Here is a 26,569-nt window from a genome sequence, read left to right as displayed (position 1 = left end):
TGGGAACATTTCTGTTGTTTTTATGGAGGAAATACCCATTATTTTTAGCAAGTGAAGGAAACAATGAACAGTTGTAAGAGTCACTGAAGCCAGAAGTAAACAGTATTGTAAACAATGATTTCCAATAATAGTAGGACTGTGTAAATTCAGCTAAACTATATTTTCCAAAGAGGTTACCCTCTCTGGAAACATTTTCACAGCCTTTAAGCTTTCATTCTTGAAAGACCACTAATTGTTACATCAAAACAGATTATTACAGACAATACTAGTCAGCTTTTTTGTCATCTCTACTTCTTGTTCCGTCATCCGATCAAAATTTCAAATACAACAGCACACACAGCTGCACCTATTCTTTTTTCCATAGAGAGAATTTCAATAGTAGCTTTCACATGCTTGTTTTGAAAATACTGTCAATTAGTTAAGATTTCACCCTTCATTTCACTTTTACTCTTTTTTTGGGGGAAATGAAAATCACCTATTAAATTATCTGCAAACTTCTGTAGTTTTCTTCTGAATCCTTGCTCTTCACATATAGGTCAGTGTTGGGGAACCTGTGTTTCTCAAGAGAGCCACGGGTCCACACATGACTAAAATGTTTGAAGTCCACCAGTAGTACACTGGATCCAGCAGTAATGGCCTGTTAAATTTTCAGTGTGAGCACTTACACCTCTGAAATTGCATCAGAGCTTGATTTATTGCTCTGTTGATGGTCTAGACTTAAGAAAGTATTAATGATGCAGATTAAACCTGTGTGTTCTGAGTACATTCCCCCGCTCCACTCCCAGACAGTTGTTAAATATTTCCCAGTATACCCCTAAAGTCCATAAACAAATAAAAAACCATTTTATAATTTTTTTTCCAAAGAGAAATATTTCAAGTTGAACAGACAAACCTAAAATACTCCATTCCATGGGCTTTTAAATTAGGATGTGCATAAAATCATTTCATGTCTTTAAGATTATATGTGAAGTTACATATAATTCATGATGTATCAATCTGCTTCTTTATGGGGGTGTAACATCCATTAATTAAGTTCCTATTATTTTCAGTTTCTGTTATGTGCGTTACAAATATCTCATTTAATCCTCACAGCAGCCCAGGGAGGAAGGTAATATTATTTACCCCATTTTACAGTTGAGGAAACTGAGGCAGATAGAAGTTAAATGACTTGCCCAGGGTCACACAGCTAGCAAGTGTCTGAGACCAAATTTGAATACGTGTTCCTGACACCAGGAAGCCTGTACTTTATTCACTTTTCACCTAGTTGCCAAATATATATCATATACAATGACTATAAGAAGTCAACACTAAGATGCTCTCTATCCACTGCATCACACAGCTACCTCAGTAAAGTTCATTGCACTTTGGCAAACCCTAAAATGCTTTATAAATGTTAGTTGTTACATACATTTAAATTCTCTATTATAGTTAATCAAAGGAACAGAGCAGGGGTTCTTAACCTGGATTCAGTGGTTTTTTTTTTAAATAATTTTGAAAACTATAAATAATTGTAATCCTATTTTTTTAGTTTTTTATTTTATTCTTTTAAAAACATTATTCTAAGAAGGGGTCTATGACATATGCCAAAAAAAAAACCAAAAAAACCTTAAGAACTCCTGAAAGTGGAAAAAAGAGAAAAGAGAGAAAGGGAGAGGGAGAAGGAAGAAAAGGAATGAGCAAGAGACACAGATACAGAGGGAGATTAAAAGATGTGAGGAGAAAGGAAAATATGGGGATACTCTTTAGGGGCGAATGTGAGGGTGCCAGTTTGAAGTGAACCATCTTCCCACCCTCTACCACCCTCCAGCTATTCCCTGGAGCAGCCCACATCCAAGTCAAGTATTCAAGTGACATGACTACATTTTGGAACCTTAATTAGCTATCCAATATTCTCAGTCCTGAAACTAGGAAACAGGTCTGAAAGACAGAAATTTTTTTAAAAGGTTTATTTTCTTAAAGGTAGCAAGGACCTCTTAAGTCTTAAGTCTTAGACATTTCCCTAGTAACTTTAGAGGTGTCAATTTTCTAGCCGACCCTGAAAATTCCTTTGATATTCAAAAGCTGTCAGACAGTCTTACCTTCCTCACTGAAAAAGATTAGGTTGCTGGTTCCCCCTGAAAATAGTAATCATTTAATTATTTTGTGCCTTCAACCTGCTCTACCTCCAAACTAAATCCAGTTTTTATCTTTTCCTGGTTTTTTTGGGGGGAAGGGGGCATTTACTTCCTTAATCAGAATAACATGTGAGTACACACATGCTCTCAAATGCCGCAGGTGTGTGGGTAAAACACACATACATAAACGCACACATACATACACGCTGAAGGGAGTGAGGAAGTCTTATGGGAATAAACTGCTCTTGTCAAATTTTCATCTGAATGACCCACAAGGAGGTACATTATTCCCAGGGCTAGACCTCTCATTTCTATTTGTCTTTTTACAGATGAAATTAAACCAAGATCCTGAAATTACTTTTCTTTGCTCTAGACCTAAAGAATCCACATTGTGCCTCTGCTGATTTTTCCTTTTGTCATTCAATGCTACAACTCATTCCATTGCCTTAGACTGCACCAATGGCATCTCCAGTTCTATTCAACAATCATGTACTAAGAGCTTGGGCCACCATGCTGACACACAGAGACCAAAAAAAAAAAAAAAAAAAAATCCAAGAACCACACCCCATTCCCTGCCCTCAAACTAAGGACATTTCTCATATATTAAAAAAAAAAAAACAAAAACACAAAAGCACGGAAACAAAAAGCAGTTCACCACTTTTGCTTCTTCCTTTTACCTACCAGGCATAATAATATTGGAAAACCCCAGCTTCCTTGTAATGGACACCCCATGAGTAAATACTGATGAGTACTCTCTTCTGATTTGTTCAATATCTCCATGCAGGAGTTGAAGGGAAACAGCTAATCCTAGAAAAAAAAGAATAAAAATAACATTCTATCATCAGCATAAGATGGAACCACAATATTACAAAAGATTAAATTCAAAAGTTTCCTCTTTCAAAACAAAAATGAAAAAGATCTGCATTTAAAAAGTTTTGACAAAACTCCCAATTGCAAGTCACCCACAAATTTATTCCTCCATAAGCAAGAAATCAAGATAATGAAAGAATGCCTCAGCACAAAGCAAAGCATATGATGAATTGAGCTACCATCCTATTTACAAGCTTCATCAAGATGGATAATATTACTATACTCCCATTTCATTTATCTAGAGACCGCCATGTTGGTCTAGGATATTTCATTTTAAAAATATGGGGAAAAAAATTTTTTTTCTGGAAGACTTAGAAGCAATTTCATATTTAAACGTCATAGGGAAAACAAAACCTGGAAAAAAATGAGGTTTATTTTCACAATATTATCTTGAGGTATCAATATCTGTGTTCATGATGAAATAAATAGCAATTCTTCAATATTCTATATATAATGGAAATTCACAATTAGCTTCATTGGGCAATGAGTCAAATATAGTAAAAAAAAAAAAAAAACTGACTCCCTCTGAAACTTATGCATACAGATTTAGTAACTGACATCGTCAAAGGATGTAATTTAAAAGCTTTTATTGAGGTGGTTCTGTAAGCCCAAGGAAGAAAAAAACAAAACATAATTCTACTGCATCTGTATGTAGGTGGCAACAGTGGAAAGACCATGGGAATGGTCTTGATGTAATTAGAATTGGAATATAGTCTGACATCACCTGTGCCATTTCCTAAGTAACTTTGGATGAATGACAAACCAAAGTTTTCTTTTCCTAATCTGAAAAATGAAAATAGTAATTCTTAGTTCCTTGGCTTGTAGACTTCTTGAGAACATATATAAATATGTTTTATAAGGTGCAAAGGCCTGACAAAGTTAAGGCACTATCACAGATTCCCAAAATGTTAAAACTAGCTAGCGTCAACCCATACCCGTAAACCAACAGCCCCACCCCCAGCCACAACATGCCTAAGAAGTGGTCATGCAATGTATAAGCTATATCAGATTGCTTGCTTTCTTGGGGAGGGGAATGAGGGAGAAAAATCTGGAAACTCAAAATCTTATTTTAAAAAATGTATGCTGAAAACTATCTTTACATGTAATTGAAAAAAAATAAAATACTATTTACAAAAAAAAAAGTGGTCATGCAACCTCCACTTTTGAGACTCACCACTAGACCAAGCAGCTTTTCCAGTTCTGTACAACCCCAGTGGTTGGCAAGTTTTCCCTGCTATTAAGCCCAAATTTGTGACATGACAACTTCCATCCATTCCTCTTGGTTCCATTAATTTCAAAATGTTTTGCTTTTCCCTGTTTCCTTCTATCTAAACTTCTATCAGTTCTCCTCACTCTAATCTACTATAAACTGAGTTCTCTGAGGGTAGTTATTGATTTTTAAAAATTTTCTTTGTATCTCCAGCACTTCGCACAGATCCTGGCACTTAGGTGGTGCTTAGTAAATGATGATTAACCTGCTGACTTCTTTGCATTTAAAAAAAAATGTTTCATTGACATCTTTCTTTTGTCTTGTTTTGGTTTTTTTGTGTGTGACTCTATTACTAGTTTTGTTATTGTCACGTCCAACTCTTCATGACCTCATTTGAAGTTTTCTTGGCAGAGTTATTGGAGTGGTTTTCCATTTCCTTCTCCAGCCCAATTTACAGATGAGAAAACCAAAGCAAAAAGGGTTAGGTGACTTGCCCAGGGTCACGTAGCTAACTATCTGTCTACTCTTCTATTGCCAGTATCTCAAATATAAAAAGAAAAACATTCTTGTAATAAATAAGTATATTCAAGGGGCAAAAATTCATATATTTTCCTTCTTCAAAACTCTTTTTCTATATCTTGATTTCATCATTTGTCTATCAAGAGATCAAGAGCATGCTTTCTTCATTAATCTGTTTTCTGGAGTCTTGGTTATTCATTGTCTTAGAGTTCTTAGGTCTGTCAGAGTTATTTTTCTTTCCAATGTTGTTTATTTTAATAGTTGTTCTGGTTCCGCTCACTTTCCTCAGCTTCAGCTGAAAGGAGTGGAACACTTTGACTCTCCACCCATTGTGCCTCACCGTGAGGCCAGTCAATCCTCTCTTGCCATGTTGGTGGTATCTGTTATTCCTGCTCTTTTTCCATCATCCCAAACTTCAGAAAACAACAGCCCATGTTTATAAAAATCGAAATTCTACCAGTGGGACTGTGAGGCATGGAACACAACAGTCTCAAAAAAATGGAAAATAAATATAACACAGAGAGCAACAGAGTGGCATATGAAGGCTGTGAATAGCCTATGGGTTGTAACCAGTATGGAACTTCAAAAAGAACTTTGAAAGAAGAGGTTGATCGGAAACAAATAGAAGCCCAGATAGGAGAGGGATAGATCTGGAAGGTAATCTTATTTTATTTTAGAATTGTGTCAGAAAGAAGAGAATGGAAATATTTAGTCAGGAAGGTTTTGAAAATTCAAATTCCCAGGGGAGATCATCTCACAAGGATCATTTTCAAATGGTCCAACTTCTTCAAAAGAAGAACTAGGTGATAGAGAAACACAGACAGGTGGAATTAGATAGCCCTACACACTTGCCTTGTTCTTGACTCATCCCCATGCCACCAGACTCACTTTCACAGAATGAAAATACAATAAACATACAACAAAGAAAAAAACAACAAAATCATGGGTTTGCTTAATCAAGGAAAAAGAAAAAAATCACAATTGCCAAACAGGGCCCACATTGTCACATTTTGTTACACAGCAAGGAAAGAGGGCCCACAGGTCACTAAATTGTTCATTTAAAATCAAGATGCACAATCTCCTTCAAACAAAAAAAATGCTTTTAAAATAATATTTTTGAAAAGCACTGGTGCTAAATCAGTATTATTACAATCAACAATTTTGATGAACAAAAACAAAAGAAAATCATGTATTAACATATTAAGTCTGAGGAACTATTTGATGAGGAAAAGGTCTCCCACAAATTTTACAATTTCAGCTTTCTCATGAAAAATCCTTTATTTCAGGATCAAGAGGGTTAATGAAGTTGGCAGTATTCTTATTCATTTCCTGATTACCTTTTCCCTCCTTTAGTGACCATATGTATCCCCACAACTTAAAATATCACCCTATATAGATAAATCCCAGACCTATAGCCCTAGACAGTACTGATTACTCTCTCTAGAGCTCAAGTACCACATTTCCAACTCTTTTCTGGAGATCTTGTACTAGATATTTACCAGTGTGACTGAGTTGATGTGTGTGTTGATATCTCAAACTAAAAATTGAATTTCCCCTCTTCACCACACAAGGCAAATAATCCTTTCAATTTCCTTATATATGTTAAAGGTACCAGCATTGTTCTGAGCTCTGAATGAGGGAGTTATATGATGATTCTTACTTTCTCTTGAAATGTTCTTTTGGTTCTTTAATCCACCCTCCTTTCCCTAGAGAATGGTCTCAACCAATGGTAGCCTGTAGCTCCAGTTCTCATATCTGAGTAGAGAGGAAACTTACATTGGTCAGGGCAGTATCCTGATCCACTTGATGAGGGAGATGTATCTTTCTATAAGGCGTATGGATGTCTATTGGCATCTGGGAAGATTAAGGATATCTCCTAAATTCCTAAGACACGTATTGACATTTGCATAACATTGAAGGTAAGTGACTAAATCTTTGCAGTAGGAGATAAGTTGTGGTTCCAAACTTGTCTTTTGCTCTGAACCTAAGGCAAAGTAGAAGATCTCCCTAACAAGTGCAGTACAGCAGAGGGCAGCAGAGCTAAGAGCAGACCTAGTTATAGAGCGGGGCTGGGAGCCAATGCAGTTAATAATGGCAAAGACAGAAGTGGCAAATCCTTTCAATCAAGTGACTCTCAGAAAAGATTTAGAAATAGGGCCAGTTTCCTACCTATAGAAGGGAGGAATTTTTGAACAATGTAAAATTCCTGGAGAGTTTGGGAATCCTTCCTTTTGGGGGAGAATCAACTTCTTAGAAGAGATGAAAAAGAACTGTATCGATTACTTATGGGGTTTTGCATTTTTCCTGGTATAAAGTAAAGGCTGTCCTATTATTGCCTTGAATATTGATATGGAAGCTGGAGATCCTTTTACCCACACCTGTAAAGATGTATACGTTAACTATATACTGAAGTTCCAGAAGAAATATTTAGGTAAAAGCAAAATGAGGGGCACAGAAATAACTGGGCGAACCATCCTCAGCAAAGAACCTGGTACATATAACTCCAAAACTTGTGGTTATAGGTCATGGGGTCATACTTATCAACAAAATGTAGAGATAGGTTTCTTTCCTTACTTCTCTCTTCCCTCTGCATTCTACTAGAGAACAACATATTTCTAATGCATAACCACGAAGTGTTTAATAATCAGATAGGTTTTTATTGGCTTACTCTTTTAGAGGGTCTTCATGAAGTCCTACGCTTGGAGTAAACAATGTAGCTACTTCAGCATTGTTTAGAGTTGGCAGCAAAATTAATTTTTGAATATGTCAGCGACTCTGTTACCAATAAACTCAATAATAAAAAGGAGAGTATTTTCACCAGTGCATAAATAAAATCTAGTGCCAAAAATTAGTATGTGCTATTATTAAAACTACTTATGAAGTGCTTTGTACGTGACCATTTCTTTCTTTTTCTCTGTTTCATGTTTTATTAAAAACTTAATGTCAAACACATTAATAGGGACAACTAAACTTTCTGAGTGACTGCAAATTAATTTAAACATATAATCACAATCTTAATTTTGTTTCTCTACAAAAATTCCCACAGAATTTTCTGCAGGGCTATATTGTCTTATTTTACGTTCATCAAAGTACACAAAATGAAATAATTGTAGCTTAACCACGGGTCCAAAAGGGTCCAAAGGTTCTCTATATCCCTCACATATGATCTCCATTTTAATAATATGATCTCCAGGGTTTCAAAAGCACTAATGTGTTGTCAAATTTATTAAAATTGCACAGGCAAAAAAACCTTATTTTACTTTCATTAAGTGAGGATAAAATAAACTTTCATTTGACAAATATGTCAGAATATATGGTGCAGCTAGTGAAAGGCTTGGGCACAATGAGCTTCGGGAGCCATGCCCAATTAAAGTGAGCTAGCTGGCTAAGGCCTTGAGGAAGAGGTAGATTTTAAAGTTTGATCCTGAAAAGAGATGAGGGATATGATTGCATGGGATAGCAAATCTAGCCTTTGTATGCCTGCACCTGAACAGAAAGGCTCAGAACAATTTGTAATCACAGATTTAAAGTAGGAAGAGACCTTATAAATCAACTCCAACTATCTGATTTTACTGATAAGACAGAAATTTTGTCAAATTTTTCTTGGTGAATAATAAAAGTCGTGGAAGGATTTGACTTCAGGTTGTCTTGACTGCATGGAGAGAAATCTATCCACTGGATCACCAAATAGTGAATGAAGAGATTTACCTCTCTAGAAGAGAGATGTGGGCTTGGGTACAGATTATACACATTCACCATATTCCCCTATGCCCCAGGGTTACCTTCTGGCTAAATATTCCCATTTCTTTCAACCAGTCCTCATATACCATGGAAACAAAGATCTTCTACCATCTTTGCTGTTTTCCTTTTAATTGTTTCCAACTTGGCAGAGTGATTCCTAAATCACTGTTCCCCAAACTGAACATAATATTGTAGATGTGGCATGACCCTGCTAGGCTAACACTTTCTGAAAGGTAGGTCCCTAAAATGGGGTGCCCCAAAAGTCTTAGTATAATTTTATGCCATTAAAGCTATGGAGCTATTAAAACTTAAAACTACTAAGACTTTTGGGACAACATACGCACAGAGTTCTGTTACTGTGATTCACACCTGCTTTCTTCCTGAAAGCTAAGCCTTTTTTATGTGACAGTCATCCTTTGTACCAATAAAACAAAGGAACTGTAGTGGCATGGGGAAAGCTGGATGTACAGTGGCTAAATTGCTGAGCCTGGAGTCAAGAAGAGCTTAAATCTGACCTCAGACACTCACTAGTTGTGTGACTCTGAGCCAGTCACTTAACTTGTCTGCTTTAGTTGCCTCAACTGTGAAACAGAGATAAATAGCAATACTTCACCTTGCAGAATTGCTGTGAACATCAAATCAAATGATATTTGTAAAAGCACGTAGCATATACAGTGCCTGGCACACAGCGGGTGCAACAGAATGCTTATTCCCTCACTATCCCTTTCTTCTGTGCTTTTCCCAGAGGAAACGATTTTTTTTAAAGGTAATTTAGATCACCATCATTAAGAAAAAGTGTTTATTAAACAAGTTAAAGAGGCTCAGACATGAACTTCCCTCTTACAATCTAGGATCTCATGGGACCTATCCAAAACCTCCTTAAAAAAAAACCAGCTTATTTCTACTAAGAGAGACAAGTAACCAGTTAGAGGGTAAGAAGAAGTACAGTAAGCACCTAAGGTTTATTTGATAAAAGTCTCTTTGCCAGCAGCACAATAAAAGTTCCCAGAGGGAAAATATAATAGTAATGACTCCTAGATACAATTCCCTATAAACATTTAAAATCATAGCTTTCATTCATTAAGTGCAAAGAAAACTCTCTGTTTATTCTTATGTAGACATTTTTAACATCACACTTACTGAAGCCAAGTTTTAAATGGCTGCCCTGAGTTTATAAACATCCAAAATTAAAGTACATAATCCCAAGTCACAAACTAAAAAGCGTAAAACAGTCAAAATGTTTACCCCACAGATGTTATTCAAGTCAGAAGAGACTCTCTATGTAAATAGAGAAGAGAAAGGATATGTAAGGTAGTTAATCTGCTATTTCTAAGTCTCAACTAACATCCCATTTTTCACAGAAAACTTTTCCCAAGCCCTCTTAATTCTAGTGCCTAACCTGTTAGATGCCTAATAAATTTGTGTTGATTGACTGGTGTCCTATATGTGCTAAAAAGCACATAAGGGACATTTTCCCCCGTCTTTGTTCAGACTTGCGATCCTATTTTTCACTTGAGAAGGAATCCCCTGGACAAATGCAGCAACTACTCTATGGCTTATAGACTTTAAGAGTTGCAGGAGCAGAGACTCTAAAATGGCAAATGACTTGTCCAGGTTCACTCAATCAATTTAGGCCATGGTAGAGTACGAGTCCATGCTATCCAGATTCTAAGGCTAATTATCTATCTAGTATACTATACATCTTCTCAAAGAACATCTAAATATCATATCATACAAAAAGTTAGTAATTGAAGTTAGTAATTACAAACAATGGCATTCATTGATTGATCTACGTAAAACAGGAAGAATACTGTTGGATCACATACTTGTTTTTCCTATTTTCCTAACTGTAGATTTTTCACAAAGTTTGATAACTAAGGGAAAAAATCATCATCTTTATCTGCTTCCAGCACTTTACAAAGTCTTGTGATAGATAATCTGAAGAACGTAATTCTTCTGGAAAAAAAGAAAAATTGTACTATTGTCCTAAGTACCAATTACAGCCAAATATAGAAGCCTAAATTAGACAGGAACCAAACTTGCCCAATTCATTCAAGAGGCTATGAGGTTTTATTTCAGAACGGTAGAAAAACTGGATCATCTGAGAATCAGAGGGAAGCAAAGGGGATGGAAAGGGGAAGGAAGGGAAAGTGGGAAGAGACAGGGAGAGATAGAGACATAGAGAAGAAGGAGGAGGAGAAGGAGGAGGGAGGGAGAGAGAGACAGAGAGAGACAGAAACAAGAGCTACAAAATATACTATTCGTAAGTCTACATGAGAAATACAGGACATGCTTAATGGGCAGAGAAGGTTTTTAATTATGGCCAAGAGATGCAGAAATATAGAAAAAAGAAACTAGTCATGTAAATTCTTTTGGTATTTTAAGAATAGGACAGAGAGTATGAAGCAGCATGGATACAGAAAACTTAATTTTGTTTGTTTTTGACCTTTGTGGTTTGCTGATCACTATCTCAAACAGAAGTTGCTATATCATTAACTCAGTTTCCGGAAAAGTTATCATGTAGACCTTGCAATGTTACCACAAAATAACATGCCTTTTTAGGTATGTGATTTTTGTACTATCACCAGTGTACCACTATATCTTGCTGGTAGCAATTCAAATTACAAAGTATTTCCTGAAATAGGTCACACTTACGAGTACTAGATTTTTGCTGGTTTAATAAAAAAGGAACCAGACAACCCTTTTCCTTGGTCAATATAAATGTATCCTCATCAATTAAAAAAAGATGGGGGAGGGATAGATGGACACACACATGTATACACACACATGTGTACATAAACATATACACACGTGTGTGTTCATCCTTCTTTGCAGAAGAAGATGATGCCATGAGAGAAATGTGACATGACTTGCATTTGACTTTATTTTGAGTGAGGGAGGGTTGTGCAGGTCACCAGCCTCACTTCTCCTCCAGAGCCATCTGAATCCAGTGACCAGATATTCATCAGGATGACTGGAGATGACCCAGGATGAGTGGGGTTAAGTGATTTGCCCAAGGTCACACAGCTAGTGAGTGTATGTATATATGTGTATATGTGTGTGTGTGTATATATATATATTATCTATATGTATATATACATGTATGTATGTATATGGAAAAAGGTGACCCAAAGCTTTAAAAGTAGCTCATTCATGGTTCTGCAAAGAAATCACTACAGATTGCATGGCAATACTAATTGGTAATTGCTATGTGTGAGGAAAGTACAGTGCATATGGCATGTGTGTATGCATGTGCATGTATGTTTGTGTGTGTGTGTGTGTGTGTGTATAAAATGCTATCACAGAATGTCAGCACTTAGAGCAATGGGGCAATACACTGCGTCTATCCTTTATTTGAACACTTGGCTACTGCTGTTTTTGCTAGTTGCTACATATAAGGCACGAACATAAGCAAGTTTCTCAACAACTCAAAAATACCTGAAAGCTTCTAAAAAGTTATAAAGTGAATAAGAAAATCAGGGGGCTCAGGGATATTTGTAAACTACTTTAGTCTTTAAAAAAACAAAAAGGTTTAGCATATGATTCCCCATCACAACTGAAAATTGAAAGAGACTGTGACAATTCCACCTGTCTTGACCAAACCTCTAGATGAGAAAATTGAATTGAAAGAAGGTCAGATAGGTAGTAAAGGGCAGACTCAGAATTTGAACCCAGCAGGTCTCTTTCACTCCAAAATGAGTGTTCTTTGGTGCTTCTGATGAAGGGTTCTTCTCTTTGACATTGAATAAGGAATTCTAGGATATTATGTTGTGCCCTGGCTGTTTTCTAAATGTTAATGGTTCTGCAAAACATCTGACCTCTCTTCTCTTTATCTGAAACTCTACACAATGCAGAGAAAGAAACCTACGCGCACACACACATAAACACATTCACACACATGCATACATGCATGTGCCCTGGAGAGTAAACAGAAACTGAATGCATCTCGTTAGTCACGTTTGTTGTTTGTCTCTTTATAAATGGAGAGTTAATGCCTAATAGGCACAGATTTTATGTTTTAAAATGAAATTATCTTCTATGAATAAAACGAACTCGATGATACTCCAAAAATGAGTGGCATTTATTTACTGATGATAAGTGTAAAATGGTGAGAATTGATTTCTCAAATAGATTATCTTAAATTCAGCATTACTAAAACCAAGAGTACTGTGATTCTTCTAGTTCTATGTCTCAAAAGAGAGGTCTAGAAATTTCTGCACTTCAATTTCTTTAAAAATGAAAGATTTGAACTAGATGACCAGTCAATGGTCCTATGATCCCAATGGCTGCTTCTTAAAATAACCAAGTTCATTAACTTGCTGCCAAGCATCTGTCCTACCACTACTCTCCACCAGCAGAATAGCAATGGCTAATTTTAGGATCTAAGAATAATAGATTTAATAATAGATTTAGGGCTAAGAGGCACCTCAGAGGTCATCAGTTCAACCTCCTCATTTTACAGTTAAGAGAACTGAGACTTATAAATACTATGAGACTGAGACTATAGATACTACGACCCACTGATTAATAAAATACATGCTCTTTTAAAAGCATCTCTGATAACTTTTTGTCTTCGTGTATTTTATTAATTGCAACAGTTTTTACCTAGCATATTTGAAAGCAGTATTCTGCATATATGTGTGAGAAATATTATTTATTCATCCCACATGAATATATGGCTACTTTTATAATAACTCTTCAGCCCTAAGGGGCCCACAGCCCACAAATTGGTAAGCTCTTTCTTATAGATTTTTTCAAATAAATTTCCTTCTCTTCTTTGTTTTTGTTTTGTTTTGTTTTGTTTGGAGGGGGAATGGCAAGGCAATTGGGGGGGAGGGGGTAAGTGACTTGCCCAAGGTCCCACAGCTAGGAAGCATCAAGTGTCTGAGACTGGATTTGAAGTCAGGTCCTCCTGACTCCAGGACCACTGCTCTAGTCACTGCACCACCTAGCTGCCCTTCCTTCTCTTCTTTGTACCCAAATATACTGTCACTAAGATCTTTCAATCCCTCTCATAAAATTTTCTTCTTTATTCTTTTTACTACCATTTCCCTAATTCTAGGCCAATCAATCAAACAAGCATTTATTTAAAATTCACTGCATACCACACACCTTTCTAGGCCTTAGACATACTTGGAGTCAGGAAGACATGACTTTAAATACTGCCTTGGATGCTTGCTGGATGAGTGATCCTGGGCAAGCTGTTTATTCTGGGTCAGTTCAGTTTCCTCATTTCCTCATAAAAACTGGCAGAATCAAAGCATCCCAGGGGATCAAAAGAGATAAACATAATGCACTTTGTAAATCTTAAACTATTATGCAAATAATAATAATAACTATTATTAATATAAATCATAATCCCTACATCAATAATCTTATAGTCTATCTGGTGAGACAATTATGTACATAAGTAGAAGGAGATACAGATAAAAGAATAAATACAAATAAACATGAGATATATACAGCATAGGGAGGAAAGGCATTAGTCGTTGGGGGGAATCAGGAAAGACTTCATGTAAAAGGTAGTAAAAAAGGTAGTTAAAAAGTAGATGAATCTTGAAGTACATTAGCAATACTATGAAGTGGAGGTGGGGAGGGAATCCATTCAGACATGGGGGACCAGAGCTGAGTAAAGGAGTTTTATGTTTTATCACAGGGGCATCTGAGAGTCACTGAAGGTGGCAGAATAGGGGGAGTGAAAAGGCCAAAAGTGCCTTTAAGGAAGATCCCTTTAGCTATTATGTGGAAAGGCTTGAGGGCAGGGAGACCAGTGAGGAGGATATTGACAAAATACGAGTGATAAGTAATGGGGCCTAAAGCAATATGGTTGATGCATGTCTAAGTGGAGCTGTGGTTCACTCCTTGCAAATGTGTTCAACTCTTTGGGATCCCATTTGGGGTTTTCTTGGCAAAGATGTAGGTTTGCCATTTCCTTCTCCAGCTCCTTTTACAGATGAGGAAACTGAGGCAAACAGGGTTAAGTGACTTGCTCAGGGTCACACAGCCAGTAAGTATCTGAGGCTAGATTTGAACTTGAGGAGATGAGTCTTCCTGACTTCAGCACTTGCACTCTATCTACTGGGCCACCTAGCTAGCGATCAAATGGAAGCAGAGGGGTCAAATGTTGTAGAGATAAAACAAGAAAAGATTTGGCAACTGAGTAGATATGAAGATTGAAGGAGAATGAGAGAGCTGAAGAAAATGCCAAGAGACTGGAAAAAATGGTAGTGCCTCTGATAGAAATAGGGAAGAGGAAGAGTTTCTGTTCTCAAAGACTTTGCATGCAATTAGGGGGTGAAACCTATAAACACAGGATAGAAATCCAAGTATTGGGGGTAAGGAGAGGGTACTTACACTGGGAGGATCATGAAAGTTCTCTTGAAGGATGTAGCAGTTAAGCTGCACAGTGAGGGGGGGCTAGGGATTCCAAAAAGGTAAAGGTGAGGAAGGAGAGCCTGGGGAACATCCCATGCAAAGGGCTGGAGGCAACAGATATGGTGGAAAGTAACAGTGCCTCATTTCTCAGTTCTTAGTTTTTTTCATGATACCCCCTAACTCCCAGATTATACCCCACCTCATCACCTCCAATCAAATCCTGTCCCTTCTTTGGAATCAAGAAAAAAGACTACCTTCTTCTTGACAACCACAACTAACAATCGCTTTTCTTTCCATGGATCTCCTTTAGCATTTAGCATCCATACCAAAAAATCTGGCCTTCAATAATATGATGCCTTTTATTGTTCTCCAGTTGTTCCATGGATATGAACAATAAGCTCTTCCCCCACAAAGGTAGATCTTTAAGGAGAGAGGATCATACCTTCTTTTTCTTTGCCTGGACTACTCCCCATGCCTGGAATGCCATTTCTCTTCACTTCCACCTCACAGAATCCTTAGCTTTCTACAAAACTCAGCTCATTTCCTTCAGTTTAAAAAGCAATGAAGAAGGCATAAGTGGGCAAAGTTTAAGAAGCCCTGTGAATGATGCCTTTCCTCATTTATCTCAGCTGCTAGCTCCTCAGCCCAACCCATGTCCGACCCAGACCCAGACATTACTTTTTACTTTCTCTGTCTTTTACCTTTACTTGTAGGGGTGTATGCTGTTTTTCAAAGAGAATGCAAAGCTCCTCACTGATTCATTTTTATTTTCATATCACCAGCACCTAGCATCATTGTCTGGCACATAGTGGTCACTTTATAAATGTTTGCTGGTGGATAGGCATGTTTAACAAGTCCTTTAACTCATGTGATCTTGTTTTTTCAGCTGCAAAATGGGATCATACCTAGCATCTCTACTTTACAGGGTTGATGTGAAAATATAAATGAGAGGGAATTAGAATTTATTACTTGGGAAGCACAAATTCTATGTCGTCATTCAGTCATGTCTAACTCTTCAGGACTCTACAGTCTCTACTATCCATGGAGTTTTCTTGGCAAGCACACTGGAGCAGTTTGCCACTTCCTTCTTCAGTGGATTAAGGCAAACAGAGGTTAAATGCCTTGCCCAGGGTCACACAGCTAGTGAATATCTGAGGTCAGATTTGAATCCCAGGCTTCCTCACTCCAGGCCTAGTGATCTATCTATTGAGACACCTAGCTGCCTCCTGTATAGCATCTACTACGTACTAATCAATTTTAATAAATATTATCTCATTTAAAACATATAACTCAAAAGATGACTATAAATAAAGGGAGATGAAGGTATAATGTGGCCTAAAATTAGATGTATATTTATTGTCACATATAAATATATGTAATTATGCATATGTATGATCTGTGATCAATTTGTATTCTACTTAATCCCATAAAGGAAGCATACATGTACATGCCTAAGTTTGTAAGAAATTACAAATAAGACACATTGACAATAAATTAAATAAGGCAAATACATTTCAGCATCTTCTACCAGTTTTGCAATATTGGGCACTTTCTCAGATATGGCTTCTTCATGTATAATCTGATTTTCCCCCAGATTTCATGTGCTTTTCAATTGGCAAGGAGCTCACCTGCTACTTTTAATACAGGAAATGAATGTCCACCAGGGCAACTTCTGCTACTTACTCTCTTTTCAAGTACTCTCAAGAACTAAGGTTTTACAACATGATACTCAAAGACAACAGTCTCACAACATTCTAAATTCATAATCATTCTTACAACTAATCGTGACACATTGGAATGAATTTAGAAAATGAATGAAATCAGAAAAACAAAACAACTGAATTTTAAGGAAAATCTGTTGCTAAACAACATATTTTTAGGATAGCTATAAAAAAAGTTAAGGAAGGAAGGGCTTGAAGACAATCTAAAAATATCAGAAAAAGTGTTGACTGCCAAAAAAGGAAACGGAACTATCAGGACAGTATGAAAGTATGCAAGGGAGGTAATTGAAAGATTTTCAAGAAAAGAGAGGGAAGAAAAACATTCTTAAAAACTAAATAGGAAGAAAAATGTTGTGACAAATGGTAACCAGTAGATTTCAATTCACTTAGAAATAATATTTCTTGATAATAATCTGACAAGAAAAAAACAGGCAAAACACAGTATGAAGGAGAGGTAAGCTTTTCATATTGCAACATCACTAACTTCCATAGGGTGTCAGCAAAACTTCCCAAAGATAGAGGTTTTTGTTCCTTTAACAATTATTTTCTAGATTCTAAGTCAAAGTGAAATTTGAAAACCGAATTTATAAATACCTCTGCTATTCCTAGAATGTTACTGGTAGCATGCAAAGATCCCATGTCCAATCCCTTATACACTATTAATTTATAAAGAGATATGCCAGTTTAGCTGCACGACAATGGAACACTGAAGTCAAGCCTGCACAATAACCACTGCGCTGTTTGCTAAAGGATTTTGGTTGGCCTGGGAAAAGACAGATCCTCAGCAAAACTGACTATGTGAAGTTCCCTTGGGGAAGACCTGAACAACATAGGGCCACTTGAGTCTGTCAAAGGACTTCATTTGGCCCCCGAAAAATGGAGAGAATGTAAAAGAAGCCTGCACAACCTCCAACCCACAGACCACTTTGCAGACTGCAAGCAGTCTGCGGACCTAATTTAAGGTATGAATAAGGAAAAACAGCTTCATTAGTTAAAGCAAGAGTTCAGCCATTTCTGTGTCAAGGATCCCTTTGGCAGTCTGGTGAAACCTATAGATTCCTCTTCAGAATAAGGTTTTAGACAACTGAAGGAAATGTTAAATTTTACTTAAGGGTTAATGAAAATATTTTTTTTTTCCCTATCCAAATTCACAGCCCCCTGAAACTGGATTCATAACCTCCCCCAGGTCAAGAACTGATTTAAGCAGACACATGAAAACATGATATTTTCAGTCCCTTTGCAGTATAATCTCCTTGGGAGGTTATATAATTATTCCAGTTAGGCTGCCATTGTAGAAAATATTTTTTGAACTCTGCTGAAATCCTGAGGGATATGAGGAGTTTCACAAAACTTTTGAGAAATGGTGGTACCACTGGAATAAAGTGAATAGCCTTCAAAGGCAACTACTTTGTACACATTGAATATAGAAGGTCTACTACAGAGTTTACAGTATAAACCATGCCATCATTTTATAGTACTTGTTATTCTGGATCACATAAAAAATTCAACAAGCCATTGGAATTTCCAGGTCATGACTCTCCTAAGACCAGTTTGCCTTCTTTTCTGTGATGACCCAAGCCATCTCTTTTGGCCAATCCATGGCCAACCACTAGAAAGTCAGTAGAATGCTCAATAATGTGTTTTTCTCCCAGTGATCAACAAAACACACAGTATCAGTGTCCTTCACTTCACCTTAACAGAAAGAAAATGTGCTGAGTAACTTTGTCTTTAGCTGAAAAAGTCAAAATTCCTTTTACTAGAGATCCTAATTATTGCATATAGTATTGTTTGGTGAACAGAACCACCATTGCTGAAGAGTTCAATTAAAATGAATAAATTATTATTTATAGAAAAAGATTAAGAAATGCAATTATAAAAGCAGTGCCTTACAATGGAGTCTTACGCTGGGCCTTTCTTAATTTTCATTTTAATCATGAATGCACTCAACTGTGAAGCTTCTCCTCTTAACAGAAATCCAATTAATAAGAGCAAAAAATTAACACATATTTTTCTAATTCATATGATATTTGACTAGTCTTATAAGAAGGTTACATTCTTGTTATGAATATTTTGTAAATATGTAGTTTCTGAACAATAATCACTTGTATAATCCATCTCTTTTGTCTACATGGCATAGAAAGGAAACAGGCTATGAAGTGAAGAACCCTGGGTTAGAGACTGAAGTCCAATATCCACTATCTTCCTGACCATGGACCCATCATTTTCCATTTCAGTCTTGGTTTCCTCATCTAAAATGGGAATGAACATACTTGTACTATTGATTTCACAAGAATACAGTGAAGAGAGTCCACTACAGAACGCAATGCAAATGTGAATTATTATTACTGACCAGGGCAATGGGACTATGTGGACTTAGAGAACACTCTTTTATTAGCAGGCTTCATTTTATTTTTTAATCTTCCTAATATAGGTCACAGGAAAATGGATGTGGAGCTAGTAGAGACTTCAGCAGCCATCTACTTCCTCATTTTAGAAATGAGGAAACTGAGGCCCAGGGGAATTAAATGATTTGCCCAAGATCACAAAGGTAATAAATGTGAGAGATTGGATTTGAATGCAGGGTTGTGGATTCCAAAGCTAAGGTGCTTTCCACAATACCATGATAGTTCCCTAATATGAATTTTAATCTGCTAGGTTTCTTATGCAAAAACCGTAATGCAAAAGACAGCAAATAAGAGGTTATTAAAAAATCAGTACAGATTTTCTCCTTCACTTGATTTGGCCTTCAAATATCTGATACAGCATTGTCTAGGGTGAAAACAAGGACACCAGTAGGGTATAGCATGTCACCACTCATGACTAATATGTAAACACTGGAGTAAAAGATATTGCCAGAGATATGTATGACTAAAAAAAGCAGGTGATCTGTTCATATACTGAGAATGAAAGACAATAAATGGACTGTCCATTTATTGGACACAGAAGAGAACTGAAAGGTCATTCAGAAAAAACATTCTTATTCTGTAAAAGGGAAAACTGAGGCCCAAAGAGTTTGAGGACCCTGAAAAGAACCTGGTTTTATCATTAAGAAATGCAATGATAATTTTTCATTGTATATTTCAGGCCAATAGGGGGCATCAGTAATTCCTACTTTGCTCTTAATTATATTTGGAAAAATGATTTCCAAACTCAGCAACTTAAAGTCAAAGAAGTTAATATTAGGACTCTAATTATAATGAATCATTGATAAGAAAGGAAAAAATAGCATGTTTTGGACACAAGTTCATGGGGTTGGCGTCCATTAAGAAATAAGCTGACATCCCAAAGCAATCTTCTGCACTACCATACATAGCAGTATTTACTTCCTGTACAATACTATGGATTCCATATGTGCCTTAAAATAGAACCTTTAGCCAAGAGTTTATATATATCTTTACCAATACCTTTGCTTTTTGTTATATCATAGCTGCTAACCCCCCCCCAAATTACTAGAAACATAACAAGACTACAAATGTAACATATCTTTTTGAAGACAGAGATTCCTCGAGAAGCTTATTTCAACAGCAAATTTCCTAATTTTGGATTTTTGCACTTTAGATATCATAGGTACTAAAATCTGATACATGTACAGGTAACATGATAATGTGACAATTTCTGTCATAACTCATAGCTAATGAGTAGAATCTAATGATTCTGGGATACATTTCATTCCAAGCCCTGGAATTGAATTCTCCATAGTCAATCTAATTGACTTAATATCATGCTACACTCTTAAAAATCTAAAATTCAGCTTGATTCTGAAGTTTGGAAATGTCATAAAAGCCATTTGCTCTCAGTATATTAAATGTTTTTGTGAATATTTTTGATGTGGATAATGACAGGGACTGGGATTAAGTTTGGCACAGAGAACTTCCAAATAAGAAAAGTTCTACTAATTAATGAAGATGACACTTTGTTTTAAAATTAGGACAGGATTCAAATTAAAATGCAATTGGAAAGTATTTAGTGAAATAAATAAAAATACAATACAATGCAGATCACGCTATTTTGCAGTTTTGTAGGAATTCCTTTTTATTTGTATTTGACACTACTGTCCTACCTAGCACCTTGTCCACTATCACAGACCCAGTAAGTAACGGAGACAAAGACTTGAATCCAAATCTTCCTGGCTTTGAGACTGACTCTCTATTCACTACGTCCTGCTGCCTCTCTCCTTTTGATGTGACATATTCAAAATATTCCCTTTGTATTCTAATGTTGTAGTTTGGTGGCTTCATGTAATAATAATGATAATAATAAAAATCAATAATTGATGATAATAACTAACATCTATATAGCATTTACTGTATGCTAGGCACTGTGCTAAGTGGTTTACAATTATAAACTCATTTGATCACTTAACAACAAATGTTTAACGTTTTACATACACCCTACTCTCCACTATGTATTCTTCAATCTAGTGACATTGACCTCAATGTTCCATGAAAAAGTCCTCCACACCAGGAATGTTCTCCCTCCTCATTTCTGCCTATGGGATTCTCTGTATTCCTCTGAATCTCATCTCAAATCTCAACTTCTATCAGACGTCTTTTCCCAATCCCTTTTAATTCTAGTATTTTTTTCCTTTTAATTTTTTTTTCTATTTATCCTGTAGGTGTTTACTTTTCTGTCTCAGCAACCCACTCCCATTAGAATGGGAATTCCTTGAGGACAGGATCTGTCTTTTGTCTTTTTTTGTATCCCTAATGCTTAGCAAAGTGTTTGGAACTTAGCAGGTGCTTAATAAATGTTTACTGACAATTTTAGACAGAAAGTTTGGTCAATTCATTCTATGAATTAGTCAATTAATACTTAAAACATACCAGTAACAGTGCTAAGTATTAGGGATACAAAAGAATTCTTAAACAGTACCTGCCCTGAGGGCATTCTAATGAGGGAAACAGGCATGAAAATAGCTACATATATAGGATACATACAGAGTAAACAGAAGGTGATCTCATAAAAGAAGGTATTAGCAACTCAGCAACCAGGAAAGCCTTCCCATAGAAAATGGAATTTGATCTCAATCTTCCAAGAAGTCAAGTAAAGCAAAAGGTGGAGATGAGGAAGAAAGCACATTCCAGACATAGGGGGGCAGCAAGTACAAAGGAACAGAAATGGGAGATGTTCAGGGAATAGCCAATAGGCTGCTGTAGCTGGATTGGAATCAACACGTAGAAGAATAAGAGGGTGGCTCAGTGGTGCCCTAGTGTATAGAGTGCTCGGCTGGAGTTAGAAAGGCTCCTCTTCCTGAGTTCCAGTCTAACCTCAGACACTTAACTGTGTGATCCTGGGCAAGTCACTTGACCCTGTTTGCCTCAGTTTCCTCTTCTGGAGGAGATGACAAACCACTCCAGTGGTGCCAAGAAAACCCCTAATGGGGTCATGAAGAGTAAGACACATTTCAACACCAAACAACAACAAAATATAAGAAGTATGAAAATGCAAACAAAAGGGGGGGGGCAGTTTGACAAGAGATTTAAATGCAAAATAAAAAATTTTACATTTGATCATTGAGATAAAAGGAAGCCACTGGGGTTTACTAATATGGAGTAATATGGTCAGACCTACACTTTAGGAAAATTACTTTGTCAGGTGAATGAAAGATGTACTGAATGTCAAGAGTCTTGAAGCAGGAAGAGCAATCAGAAAAACACAGCCAAAGTCCAAATGAGAGGTGAGCACAGAGGTAAGCTGAGCTGAGATCTACAGGACAAAATCTGGCAGTGAACTGGATATGTGGGGTGAGTGAGAGTGAGAAGTCAAGCATGGCGCCAAGATTGTAAGCTGATATACGGGAATTCCCTAGTTCAGAATACTTTTTTTTTTTTGCATTTCCACTATTTTCAGAGTTTTAAGGGCAATAAGTCAGTCATTCACTCAATAATATTGACAAATCACCCACTGCCCAGAGACAGGTATGAGGACAGAGACAAGATGCCAGAGATGCTATCCTTGTCCCTGTGGAACTAAAATCCAAAGGAAAAAAAGACACTAAACAAATAAGCAATCATTTATTTCAAACATCTATTAAGTGACTGCTATTTACTTAGCGTTGTGCTAAGTTCTGGAGGAGACACCAAGGCACTGGGGGTATCAGACTCAATTTTTGCTCAAGAGCTTTCATTCAAGAGGTGACGGCGGCAAGGTTCTAAAAAGGGAAATGACATATTAGAGCAATTTTTGGAGAGGATGATTCTTACTGCTCAGTCTAAAATCAATTTTAAAGAGAGGACAAAGGTCAGGGATCACTCCAGAGGCCAAAAGGGAAAATTATTGCCTAGTAGTTTTATTCAGGAAAAGAATGATGGAAATGGGAAATCAAATAGCAAGTTGATCAACCAAAGTCAGGAAATCTGACAGCATTCTGCAAATAAAAGGTGAAAAAAGAGAGGTCAGAAGTGAACTCAACAGCATCGGGAAGAGGATATGGGGTCAGATTCTGTCTCTGCCACATACTCTGTGTGCCTCTGCAAAAAAATCACTTAACCACATTAGATCTTAGCTCCTTCAACTGTCATATGAAGGCAATGGACTGAACAAACTCAGAGGTCCTATCCATTTCTAAATTTATAAGTCAATGGTCTAAGATCAAGATATGTGGGGAAAGAAGAGAGAGTCTTCTGTTAATTGTAGAGACATGGGAATGTAGAGGGAAAGAGACATAACAGTTGTTTTCAGTCACATAATCTGTCAGTCTCTGGTTTCCACTGATATCTCTCTCTCTCTCTCTCTCTCTCTCTCTCTCTCTCTCTCTGAATGTCTGTCTATTTCTTTCTCTCTTCATCCTGCCTTTGTATTGGCAGTATTGACTGCCTTTAACACAGTCAAACAGAGTTATCCCTATAAATAGCATGATATGGGATAGGAGAGAAGATGAGGTAAATTTGTCAGAGCTGAAGTTCTACAGTAGATAGATAAATAGGCAGATAGACAGATATGACAGAGAAAAAGAAAGAAGTCGAGTGAGCAGTTATTAAGTGCTTACTACACATGAGAAATTGATAAATAATAGTTCAATGGACCCATGATGTGCTCTATGTAGAAACTCCCTCAAATGGTGCAGATCACAAAGTACTAAGGCATTCTGGTCCTGGACAATTCTTGTTTAGGTCTTCTGAGATTTTTCTGTAAAATATCTACTCAATACACTTGGAAATTCTTCTAGTTCTTTTAATATTTTGTGGTGAGAGTGCAAGTATGAGAATAATTCACATCCTGGCGGCAGCTGTATACACACAAAGGAAGTAGGGCTCCCTAGGAAAAAAGAAATAGAAAAACACAGCACTGGGGAATGAGTTTGGGGACATATCCATAGCCAATGGGTGGAGGAGATGATAAGAAATCAGCAATAAGGACACACAAGTAGAGGCTGGAGATGCATGGGGCAAATAACACAACCCAAGAGTCTGTGCTATTCTTGAAACTAAGATGTTTACAGAAGAGAGGGGGAAAGGCAATTAAGAGAAGCAAAAAGATGTAGAAGAAAAAGACAAAACAGGCTGGCACTCAGAGGTCAAAGGACTTAGGGTGATGAAATGAGTGAAGAGGCTTTTGAGTTCCTCTACTGGGTTTTGTTTGTTTCACATCAGGTCTGTGATTTCATTTCATAGGGAATCTCAGGTGAAAAAACTCCATGTAACAATTCAGATTAGAATTAGATTTGCAATTTAGAGTATTAGGGCTGCCTGGGGCACTGGTAGGTTGAATGACCAATGACATCATGGGATGATATCTTGACTCATTCATGAACTGAATTCAAATGAGTCCAAGCTACACAGAATCCTCAACCTCACAGTCTCTTCAAAAGTTATGGAAGTCCAATGTCAGGACAAAAATCAAGATGGCTGATGATGGCCCAGGATGCAGTGGATGACCTTGGCATCTTCAAGGTCTGACCAAGATCCAAGTACTCCATAGAAGCCTGGGTTGGCCACTTTCATGACCAATGGAAAAAATTCCACTCACTCCCCTGAGGAAAGTCTACGCATGTTTCAGATTGATATCCTCGTAATTCATCAATGGGTTTGAGACTTGTTGGCTACTCTCAATCTTGTTTAGCACATCTGCTGAGACACTTTTACCAAAGTGTGGCTAGTGTACATGCTATAGTTTCAGGGAGCCACAGATGAGAGTTGAGTGCCAGGTGGACACCAAAGATGGATAAGCAGCCCTGAAAAATGACTTGGCAAGCCCTCACCAGAGGGGTCAGTCTTCCCTGAACACCAACTTTGTCAGAGGTAAGACATGAAGCCAGGGCTTAGTAACCCCAAGGTCAGTTCTCTGTCCATTATACTGTTATATCTCCTTTGCTTTTATGAGCAAGTAAATGATGATGCCATTAACAGAAATAAGAAAATCAGGAACAAAAAAAAAAATTCATTTTGAAGGAAGAGTGAGGGCAGGGTAGTGGAAAACCTTGAATCAGAGGATTTGCTTATGAATTCTGGCTTTCACCCAAATGAACAGTGTTACCATGTGTAAGTAAGCCTTTTGACTCGTCTCGGCCTATTGCCTCACCTGCAAAAGGTGAGGGTTGCACTAAGTGATCTGTAACATTTTTATTGGTCTAAATGCAATGATCTCCATCCCCTTATTTAATAAATGATCAAGGCTCCAAGAAGCAAAGTTTGCATAGGGAGTAAGAAGGATTTGAACCAAAGTAGGTTCTATACTTTCAAATCCAGTGTCCTGACCACTGTATTCTTGTATCTCCAACTGGGCAGACCTTCCAAAGAACAAGTTTAAAGAAGTGCTAGAAGGAAACAAGGGCAAGAAAGATGGCTTGGAAAGGAGCATGATAAATTTATTTAATGTATGTGTATGTATTATCCATGTGCATATTTATACAATGTATATAACATATGTGTTATTAACATATATCTAAAGGAAGTTGCATTAAAGTTTTATGGTATCATATATAATGTTATTTCTGTTTTACATTGTGTGAAAGTGTCCTTTTTTTTGTCTTTGGTGTTTGTAAAGTTCAAGGGAAATTTTTTTTTAATTCCCGATTTTTCATAGTATCAACATAAGAGACATTTACCAAGTTTTCTCCATCCTCCAAAAGAGGGGCAACAGATTTCGATCATCTGATAACATATCGTTGACTTTCTCTGAATCACACACTGACTCTTTAGATTTGCAGTTTCCTGTACAATCATCTTTTCAATTGTGCTATATTATGGAACTGCTTGTTTTATTCCATAAATTAAAAATAAAATTAAAAAAAGAATTTCTAGCGTGAAATCATAAAGCTTCCTGTTAAGTGTCATTCAACTGATTTTTAATATTGATTTTCCTGAAAAAAGAATGGTTGAGTAAATGACATTGTTAATGTAAAAATTTTACAATGTGAGAAACTATAATAGAACTGATAACTGTTTTCAAGAGTTCTTTTGCTTTTCTAAGTCCCTTCCTACTTCCCTCAAGGATATCTCACAGCAGGTGCCCAGAGTCTTGCTCATGAATATTTTCAAGAGTATGTTGGGTTCCAGTTTCAAATGCATGATGGACGTCATTACTAGGTCAAATCAAGGCTTCCTCCCTATCTCTTGGGAAAGGGAGGAGGCAACTGACCTCACCATTGAAAATAATCTGGAATGTTGTTTATAGCAGTCAAATGAAATACATGAAGACACATTGAGCTTTAACTGAATTAAGTCCCAGTGAAAACTCATTTCTATCTTCATTTATTCTTTCATTTGATAATAATATTGCACAGCAGAAAACACATTGGACTTGGATTTAAATGATCTGAGTTTCCAGTTCTGAATGGACCACTACTTACTATATGATCTTGGGCAAGTGATCCAAGAGACTCAGTTTCTTCATCTGTAAAATGGCTATTAAGAAAATGTTCATACTCCCTAGCTCACAGGATGGTAGTGAAGGTAAAATGAAAGAGTGAATACACTTGGCACTTTGTAGATTTAAAACATTAAATACATGGAACCTATTATTGTTTTTTAATGCCCACGGTTTGATAAGGTAAACATTCTCCCTTAAAGACCTCCTCT

The 26,569-nt window shown here is 36.8% G+C and overlaps 1 protein-coding gene across 7 annotated transcripts in view; it reads right to left on the bottom strand.

The window, feature by feature from the left end:
* DOCK4 (dedicator of cytokinesis 4) overlaps positions 1-26,569 on the bottom strand; it is a 537,022-nt gene that overhangs the window by 202,926 nt on the left and 307,527 nt on the right. For all 7 annotated transcript variants that reach the window (XM_072653018.1, XM_072653019.1, XM_072653025.1 and 4 more), the window contains one exon: positions 2,796-2,921. In XM_072653018.1, coding sequence (XP_072509119.1) covers positions 2,796-2,921 — 126 coding nt within the window. The remainder of the gene's footprint in view (positions 1-2,795; positions 2,922-26,569) is intronic.

This window comes from Notamacropus eugenii, chromosome 3, assembly GCF_028372415.1.
Source record: "Notamacropus eugenii isolate mMacEug1 chromosome 3, mMacEug1.pri_v2, whole genome shotgun sequence".
In the NCBI taxonomy this organism is placed as follows: Eukaryota; Metazoa; Chordata; class Mammalia; order Diprotodontia; family Macropodidae; genus Notamacropus; species Notamacropus eugenii.
This window is presented reverse-complemented; position numbering and strand designations above follow the sequence as displayed.